The following is a 9944-nucleotide window of genomic DNA, read 5'->3' on the forward strand; positions in this document are numbered from 1 at the left end:
CTCCCACCACAACCACTTTTAGTGTACAGTGGTACCCCGGGATACGAATTACCCAGCTTACGAATTTTTCGGGATACGAAAAAATCCCATAGGGATTTATTGTTTCGGCTTACGAAGGTTTTTTCGGGTTACGAAAAAACCTTGGCGCTATTTCGCCACCGGAGGGCAGCAGAGAGCTATTTTTTTCCATTAGCGCCTATGGCAATTCAGGTTACGAAGGTTTTTCGGGTTACGAAATTAGCCGCGGAACGAATTAATTTCGTAACCCGAGGTACCACTGTACATGGACTGTGGGTCAATCCTGAATCTGTATGAAAGAAAGTTATCCTTGATCAAGGGACTCCTCTCCCCTCCCAAACAGAACAGCCCGGCAGTCTGTGAGAGCAGAGAAAGAGCAACTTTACTGATAGGTTTCCAACATTTATAAGTTAGCAAGGAGACATTATAGATGACTAGAAATTTGCATGTACATTATTGGGATTCCCATGACTTCATTTTAACAATCAACAATAGAGCATTTATTTCTCTTTAGTCAGCCTTTGTACATAAAATGTATTAAAAGGGATACATCTCATACTGAGAACTGCAGTCTTCAACAGTCCTGCAGCTTTAACTGTATCTTTCTCAGTTCCCCTGCTCAAGGTTGTTTCTCAACGGTCAAGACTCTGTAGTATGGCTGTACTTGGGGACCCAATCTACAAATATTAATATCTTTCTCTATTGATTATAATTAGGGAAGGGGATCAAGTTTCTACTTTCACTGTTAACCAGAATGCAGGGACTTGGGAAGCCACAAACAACTGGTCTTCAGGGGGGAAAAAAGGGTGCAAAGTCTCTCCACTTTTGGGAACAGCACAGGAAGCAGTCGAAGGCTAAATGAATCTTGTAATTTGTGCAACCTTGGGATACAGAATACAGGGTTGTACCATGAAGAAACAAAAGTGCTAGAGAAGCTTTGTTCTCTTGGGGAAGGTCCTATCACTTCTAGAAGGGCTTGGACAACTTTCCAGCATCTTGTGTCTTTGTTATTATTTGAGGCAGGATAGATATATTTCTGTGGAGGCTAATGGATGCTGGATGTCTATTAGATAACACTCTTTGCCTGCGGTACTAATATTCCAGGAAGTGCTCAACAGATATAAGAAGTGTCTGGACAAGGTTCAGTTTCTGTTGGAAGTCTCTGTATATGATGTTGCCTTCTTTGCCGCTGAAGACCTGCTTCAGATTGGTGTAACATATCCATATAAGAGCTAATGTGGTTCCTGTGAATAGAATAATTACTGTGGTCAGAATCCTTCTCTTACAATGTGGAATGACATGGCTGAAGGGCTCTGTATGCTTTTTTTTTCATTTTTTTATTTTAAAGCTGCATAAAGTTACCATGATCCAGTAAGAGCCAAAATAGTGTCAGATACATAAAACTGAAGTTTCATTTCTGCTGGCCACTTAGCCGCCAACATTTCACAGATGAAAACTAATCAAGCAATGTCAACTGGTCAAGATGACAAAAGTTATTAATAAGGAAGGACAGACAATCCAGGAGAGGCTGCAGCAGTTTGCTCTGAACCTATTGGAAAAGGCAAGATTCCCCCTTTGTAAGCTCAGGACATAGGGGAAATAGGAGGAGAAGAAAGAAACTTGGATATTTTAAAAGCAGCTTAAAAGTGGGATAACAGAAGGGTAATTAGAACTGTCTCTGCTCCATCCAGGGTAGGTTGCTTATCCAGTTCCTGGACTTGAGCAGCACCTCTATCCTACTGGTTTTCAGCTTCACTTTATTGGTCCTTATCCTGCCCATTGTAGGATTCATGCACAGATCCAGCACTTGTACAGCCTGAGTGGACTCTGATGACAAGGAGAAGCAGAGCTGGGAATTACCCCTCATGAGCTCCTCCTGCAGCTTCGTATAGATGTTGGATAATGTCGACAAACTGGAGCCCTGTGGCACCCTACAGCTTAATGGTTGTGAGGCTGAACATGAACCCCTAATGCAGTGGCTCTCAAATGGTGGGGTGGGAGCCCCAGGAGGTGCACAAGAGTTGCGCAAGGGGTGTGTGAGACATGGAGGCTCTGATCCCTCCTCCTCCTCCTCCTCCTCCTCTTTCCAAGCATTTTTATGTGTAAATTTTACACATGCTTTGAGTTAAATAATGAATTTATTTAAACAAAATTGTTCTAGTTTCAGTGATATTGTTTCCTTATAAAACTGTTAAAATATGAATATACATGAATATGCGAATGAAAATACGCACACCAAATAATCAAAATATTTTTATTCATATACTATGCTGAGTTGGGGGGGGGGAGCAATGTCCACATATAGGTGTAAAGGAGGGGTCCTAAGGGTAAAACGTTTGAGTACCACTGCCTTAATACTACTCCTTGCAGACAGAAATGGAAACACTGTGGAGTTTATTGCATTGGCTTTGCTCCCATGATAGATGTGGGGTGTAGCTTAAAGAAGGTGGATCTTCAGAGGGAGAGAAAGACAAGCCAGCTCCATCAGGCCTTGCCTGGAAAGAAGAAGGCCTTCCATCATCCAGAGGGAGAGAAGGACAGGCCAGCTCCATCTGGCCTAATCAGAGCAAGAAGAAGGGCCCTTGCTCCAATCCATCTGCCGTGGTCCAGACCTCCAAGGGAGAGAAGATCTGCTGGACTTTCCCCCTTCCCCACTGCCATTCCCTTCTCCTTTTGTGTCTTGTCTTTTTAGATTGTAAGCCTGAGGGTAAGGAAATGTCTAATTAACGGTTTGTAAGACACTCTGATAGCCTTTTGGCTGAAGAGCGGGAAATAAATAAATAAATAAATAATCGCATTTCCCTGTCACTGGGGAGTAAGCAGCCCATGGGATTTTCCTGTCCTTGAAAAGATGCGGTGGTTGTATATGGGCTGCATACTCCCCAGTGATGGGGAAATGTGATAAGATCCGCCTTCTTAAAGTTATATCCCACATCTATCGAGGGAACAAAGCCAATACAATAAACTCCTAGAATGCAATGCCTTCTTATCTAATAGAGCCCATCCAGAAAGATATCATGATCAATTGTATCAAAATCTGCTGACAGATCCAGAAAGATTAAAATGATAGTACCCCTACACACACACACACCTTTCACCCAGAGTAAGATTTCAGTCAGAGTGACTGAGGTCAATTCAGTTCTGTTCTCTGATCTGAAACTAGACTGAAATGGGTGTTGGAATGTGGTGGTAGCAACACCAAGAAAGGATATCATTCATCTCTCTCAATGGCATGTGAGGACTATTAGAACTGGCACAACTATTGATGCCAATTAAGTGTTGCCACACTGAAAAACTAGAGGTGGCTTCTACACCTTTAATGGCTGTAAAGAAGAGGAAATTTCAATAGGTGTTGCTTGTCATGCAACACTTGTTGAAATACCACAGGACAGAAGCCTTCTCCAGTTTTTACTCTGGCATCTCTGGTGCCATCTTTCTGTCCTCTTCTGTCCATGCTGTGAAGGCGCAGAAGAGTGTGCATGTTCATAGATGAGGAGTAGCTATAATGTCTGTTTTTTGTTTTGTTTTGTTTTAAAAAAGCAGGCCTTCCTGGGCAGTAGTGACAGCAGCAGAGGATCAGGGAGCATTTTAACCTTTTACCCTAGGTACATCCTTGGAAGAATCCCCTGCTGCATCCCTGGAAGAGTCAGTCTTTAAATGTAAGTTACCTGGCTGTAGTCAGTATCAAATGTAAACAATCGCAAATCCATGTAATGCTGTGCTGATCTCTTCAGTGCAGTCCAGGTTTCACTAACCTATTTAGAACACAGTGTGCATTTGTTTAGCCAGGAAACCTATTCGGTACAACATTTATAAATAATTCCCTCCCCGCAAGAGTAGTCAAAAAGTATATTTTTATAGCAGCAGCTAAAAGCAGTAAGTGACAACCAGTGTGGTGTAGTAGTTTGAATGTTTTCTGGACTGGGACTGCAGAAAAACGGGGTCTGACTTCCCACACAACCATGGAGAGCATTGGGTTGTCTTGGGCAAGTCAGATGACCTTATCGCACTCACAATTTTCAATGTTTTGGGGACTGAAGGAGGATGCTCGTGTGCGCACGCACTCTGCAGAAAACGGAGTTTACCGCACACAAAGACAAAGATGTCCTCCAAGAGCCCCTGTTCCATCCCCTGGCGCGCACCCATTCGCGTCCAGTCCTGACGGGCATGATTTTTGCCTGACGGATTACCTTCCATCAGCAAAAAATCATGCTCGTCAGGATTGGACGCGAACGGGTGTGCACCGGGGATGGAACAGGGCCTCTTGAAGGGCGCATTTGTGTGTGATAAACTCCGTTTTCTGCAGCACGTGCGCGCACATGAGCGTCCTCCTTCCATCCCCAGAACATTTAAAATTGTGTGTGCGATAAGGTCCTAACTCATGACTAATCCATAGAAGACACATATTTCATATTAAAAATCACATTGTGGCTACTTTTCTTGCCATGATGGCTCGGTAAAGCTGGCTTCTAGCCGGCTTGGGGGCATGGTGTTTAGGCACACCTCGCCCCCGAGTCATTTGGAAGCCGTGTCAGAGATTATATGCTGGCTTCTGGGTGACTTGGGAGCATGGTGTTCAGACGCCACTTGCCCCAGAGCTGGCGAAAAGCCGGCAAAAGAGCCGAATGGGCAGTTTTTTTCTGCCCCAAATAGGAAGTGACTTTTCCCACTCCTATTTGGGGTGGAAGCTGGCTGGATTGGGGCCATGCCATGCAGTTTCCGCAGCCCAAATTCAGCTATCTCAGGGGTGATGATGGAGCCATCTGTTTTGCCCCTTAATTTCTGAAACCTGCTGTTGTTCACAGATGTGCCATTTGGGGTGCTTAAAGAACTGACACATGAAGTTATCTGTTATTATTATTTAGAATATCCAGTCAAATGACTATTTGCATTGTTTCTTTAATGATGCAACTGCTTTTTAAGACTTGTTTCATTCATCTGGTAGGTAAATTGCTAGCTAATTTCAAGTATTTAGAACACAGAAAATGCTCTTACAAATGGGGAGAAGCCCCTTACTTACTATTTTCCAGATCTTTAAAACAATACTGTGTTAAACTAAAAATCCCAAAATCCTCCAGCCATAATAACCACTGGCCAATTTGGCTTAGAGATTCTAGAACAGTGGTTCTCAACCTTACTAAGGCCGTGACCTTTCAATGCAGTTCCTCATGTTGTGGTGACCCCTAACCATAACATTAACCTATACTTCCTCATTAATATGTGTTTTCCAGTGGTCTTAGGCAACCCCTATGAAAGGGTTGTTCAACCCCCAAAGGGATCACGACCCACAGGTTGAGAACTGCTGTTCTAAAAGTTCTAGTCCAAAAAATAATAACTTTTCAGAGGTTTGCAATTATCATTCCAATATTTCTGGCAAAGAAAGATGTATCTTCTGCCTTCCAAACCACACTAGTTATTTGAAAGCTTTAGTATGGGATCTTAAAACGATCAATACCTGTTCAGCCAAGGTATTCTGGCTGCTAGTTAGTTGCCAATAGTCCAGATAAGGTGTTTGTCTCTTTAGTCCTAAAAACTGATTGGCTTCTTCTTCAGAAGCAAACGGTAGTCCCAGGATCCCTGAAAGGCAAATAACTGGAATCAAAGATTTATAGACTATGCAAATTCCAAACATGTTTAACAAGCAGCTATTGTTATATATCCTAAATGTCCTCTCATGTGATAGTAAATTGTTAGGTTCTATCCACGGATATGTTTAAAATTACAGTTTGGCAAGCCACGGGTGTTTCAAAGCATGCCATTAAACCTAACAGAAAGTAATGCATTATAAAAATCATGTATTACAAGAAAGGCAAGTCACTCCAATATATAGGCAATCTGAGTTGCTTTATTTATTCATCTGAGGGCTCCTCTGGAGTGGCCAAATGTGTTCAGAAATTGCTAGAGATTTCAGTACTTGAGAGATGCATTAGGTCTCTCTGGGCCCAGGGTTCAAACCTCCACTCTGCCATAGAAACCCACTGGATGACCTAGGGCAAATCACACTCTCTCAGCCTCAGAGGAAGGCAATGGCAAATCCCTTCAAAACAAATCTGACCAAGAAAACCCCATGAAGTATTTACCTTAGTGTCCCTATAGTTGAAAATGACACAACAACATTTTGATCACTGGTTAACAAACCCGACTTAAGTGTTTGTGAAAACTAGAACTGAATAACAAGTGAAACACACCACCTAGAACCTATTTCTACGCAGATGGATGGATTTCAGCTGTTACTATCAAGTTAGTCTTGCTCCTGCAATGTATGATCATCCCGTGACTAACTCAGGCTAATTCCTGCAGTATAAACTGTGTGAAAAACTAAGTACAGTATTTCACAAGAAAACGGTAGCAGAATGAATAGCTAAACCTGACTGAAAGGAAAGAATGAAACAGTCACACTATAAGAGAAGGGCATTTGTCTGCCCTGATGGAATTGCTCTCCTGTCAAATATTAGAACTGATGAGGCTCAGTCTATGGAGTCTATCACACAGGGCAAATCCTCTGCAAAAATGGAAGTTTAAATTGGAAAAACCTGCAAAAGCAGGTTTATTTTAACACAATATCATTGTTAAACTAATGTTAACCTGAACAGAAAGTGGAGGGGAAAGTAGACAAAAGCCACTCTTTTTTACTTTTGGAAAATCCCAAAAGTAAAAAGGAGCAGCTTTTGTTTACTTTCTGTTTGGGTTAACACAGGTTTAACAATGAAATGTGTGAAAATCAACCTGCTTTTGTGGGTTTTTTCTACCTTTTAAATCCCGTTTTTTCACAGGATTTCCCCCATGTGATAAACTCCTATGAACACATGCAAGGTCTAATCAGTGATGACGAACCTTTTAGAAGCCAAGTGCCCAAACTGCAATCCAAAACCCACTTATTTATTGCAAAGTGCCACGTCCCTCTGGCTTTCTAGTAACAAACCCTGGCAAACTCTGTGCTGGGGTGACAGCACATGTGCCCACAGAGAGGGCTTTGAGTGCCACCTCTGTCACACGTGCCATAGGTTCGCCATCACTGGTTGTTGGGTACAACATGAAGAAGAGCTTGATAAAGCTTTTTCACTCTTACTACAAAAGTGTTTCAGTGAAAAGAAAAAGCCTTACCAAATAATACAATGAATGCTGCACGAAACTCTGCTTTGTAGCAAGATTCTTTTGCCCTTTTTTTGAGTGACAATTCTTTCCTTTCTTCCTTCCTTTCTTTTTTGAACTGATATTCCTAGTATCTCCCAGCTGGTTGAGGCATTCTGAGAATGGTAATCCAAAAAGGTAACTTCCCTAAACTCTAGATTCAGTAGACAATTAAATGCACCCCATTGAAATTGCATCAAGCAATCATATGTCCAGTCATAGATTTGGGCAGTCTACTTGACAGAAATGATTTAACTGAGAAGCTGTGTGTTTATATTTAATAGCAAATGTATTTAGTTAAATAGGCCTCTAAAAGCTTACCTTTCAGTAACACAGCACACATAACCAGGTGGAATGTTGTCATAGTCATGGTGTGTATTCTGTGGGGAAATGTTGCACAGTACAGCTGCAAAAATTGGTTGCTTTCTGTACTTTATATTCTCTTTGCTTCATAAATGATTTACTACATCCAAGTTGCAGGCAGAGGGCACAGTCCACCATTGCATAGACATGTTTCATCGACCTCTTTCTACCCTTTGGACTTTTGACAAGGACGTTTTGATACTTGCCAGAAATGTTTTTCTCCCAAAGAACAGATGCTTAATACGCTAAGCTGCGCTAATGCAAAATATAAAATATACTCCCATTTTTGGCTATGTGAGTGAAGAGGTGACACAATGGGTCTGAGCACAGAGAGGACAAGTGAATAAGCATTTTCAGGATTGAATTAATTAATTAATCAATACACCACTTTTCCATTAAAAAAATAAAAAGATACTCAAGACAGCTTGTGTGTAGACACATATACACACGCATGCATACACACATGCATAGGGACATCTGTAGTAAACTGCCTTCGAATCATCCTTGACTCATGGTGACCCTATGGATGAGACGTCTCCAAGCCCCCCTGTCCTCCACTGCTCTGCTTAGGTCCTGCAAATTCATACTTGTGACCTCCTTAATAGAGTCCATCCATCTAGCTTGTAGTCTTCCTCTCTTTCTATTTCCCTCCACTTTTCCTAGCATCATTGTCTTTTCCAATGAGTCATGCCTTCTTATGATGTGGCCAAAGTATGGCAGCCTCAGTTTGATCATCTTGGCTTCCAAGGAGGATTCAGCCTAGATCTGTTCAAGGATCCATGTGTTTTTTTGGCCATCCACGATATTCTCATCACTCTTCCCCAGCACCACAGCTCAAATGAGTTGATTTTCTTCCTATCCGCTGTATTCACTGTCCAGCTCTCACATCCGTACACGATGATGGAGAATACAGTGACATATTCTCATATTTCCCCAGTGATGTCATGGATTTGTATGGAAAATATGGCTTAAATACCATAAAATATGGTATCGAGTGTATATTAGAAAATAAGGTAAGGATTTGCATAAGGCTGGTGAATGACAGTTGGGAGCTCCGTTACACAAAAGTTTGGTGCTACACAAGGTAGTTTTTGTTAGAGTTGGAGTGAGGGAAGAGAGTTTTGGTCAGGGGGTGGGTATGGTTGGTCTGAGTTAGCTTGAGAGGAGTATGAGAAAAGGTATGTGGTATTTTCAATGTAATTAATAATTAATCTGCTATGCTGTGATTCACTTCCATAAACAAAAATAGTTTTTGTATTTATACACTTTGGGCTTCTGGAAATACTATCTGAGAGCTTGGATTAAGGCAAGTCTGTAGTGGCAGCAATGGCCCTTATCAGACGGAGGGTATTGCAGCTCTGATCCGAAGCCACTGCGGGGTTTGGTTCCAGGATGCCCCGTGGATAACAAAATCTGTGGATGCTCAAGTGCGATTAAATATAATGGCATAGCAAAATGGTTTTCCTTATATCAAATGGCAAAATCAAGATTTGATATTTGGAATTTATACATTTTTTCAGCATTTTCAAGCCGTGGATGCTTGAATCCGTGGATAAAAAAATCTGTGGGTAAGCAGGGCCAACTGTATTCTGAAAGCCAGTCTGGTGTAGTGGTTTGAGGACTCTGGAGGCCAGGGTTTGAATCCTGGCTCAAGCATGAAAAAACCACTAGGTGATACACACACACACACACACACACACACAGACTTATACTGTATCTATAGGTATGTCTCTGTGGTCTGTTACAGTCAGCCTTCCTTCTCCACAGATTTTTTTTTATCCACGGATTCAAGCATCCACAGTTTGAAAATATTCCAAAAAAGTATAAATTCCAAATAGCAAACCTTGATTTTCCATTTTATATAAGGGACACCATTTTGCTCTACCATTATATTTAATGGGACTTGACCATCGTAGGGTTTTGTTACCAACGGGGGATTCTGAATCTGGAACCAAACCCCAGCAGATAAGAAGATCATTCCCACTGTACTTCTGAGAGCCATGGAAAACCTCCTACCCCAACAACTATATTATATATGTTGTTGAGGTAGGCCATGGCTCTCAGAAGTAATATATGGGCAAGTCACACACTCTCAGCCTCAAAGGATGGCCATGGCAAACCCCCTACCCCAACTCTCTCTCTCTCTCTCTCTCTCTCTCTCTCTCTATATATATATATATATATATATATATATTGTTTTTTTAAATTTTTACACACACACACACACACACATATATATATATATATATATATATATCCAGTGTGGCTTAGGGGTTTGAGTGTTAGACTGCCACTACGTATATATATATCTCAGTGGGTTTTATCAGTGGGAGATATATCTAGGGGCGGGGCGTTCCACCGTCCCAACGGCCGTTTCCCGCCTCGCTCGCGCCGCCACTTCGCTCTCGCGGCCGCTAGGGGGCGCAGCGGGA

At 41.9% G+C, this 9944-nt stretch overlaps 1 protein-coding gene across 1 annotated transcript; it reads right to left on the reverse strand.

The window, feature by feature from the left end:
* Window positions 1–381: 381 nt before the first annotated feature.
* Window positions 382–7621, reverse strand: LOC121917246 (uncharacterized protein C3orf85-like). Its single transcript, XM_042443012.1, has 4 exons — window positions 7471–7621; window positions 5474–5595; window positions 3687–3773; window positions 382–1262 (listed from the first exon to the last, which is right to left on the reverse strand). The coding sequence occupies exons 1-4, from the start codon at window positions 7517–7519 to the stop codon at window positions 1251–1253; spliced, it is 270 nt and encodes an 89-aa protein (XP_042298946.1). The 5' UTR covers window positions 7520–7621; the 3' UTR covers window positions 382–1250.
* Window positions 7622–9944: the final 2323 nt, after the last annotated feature.

Source organism: Sceloporus undulatus, unplaced genomic scaffold, assembly GCF_019175285.1.
Source record: "Sceloporus undulatus isolate JIND9_A2432 ecotype Alabama unplaced genomic scaffold, SceUnd_v1.1 scaffold_13, whole genome shotgun sequence".
NCBI classification, from domain to species: Eukaryota; Metazoa; Chordata; class Lepidosauria; order Squamata; family Phrynosomatidae; genus Sceloporus; species Sceloporus undulatus.

What these genes read in the sequence shown, in the direction of transcription:
- LOC121917246 (XM_042443012.1), bottom strand. Translation starts at nt 7,519, where the DNA reads ATGACTATGACAACATTCCACCTGGTTATGTGTGCTGTGTTACTGAAA. An exon ending in GTGTGCTGTGTTACTGAAAG is followed by an intron (nt 5,596 to 7,470) that starts GTAAGCTTTTAG and finishes TTTGCCTTTCAG; the next exon opens with GGATCCTGGGACTACCGTTT. An exon ending in AGAATACCTTGGCTGAACAG is followed by an intron (nt 3,774 to 5,473) that starts GTATTGATCGTT and finishes TGTTCTAAATAG; the next exon opens with GTTAGTGAAACCTGGACTGC.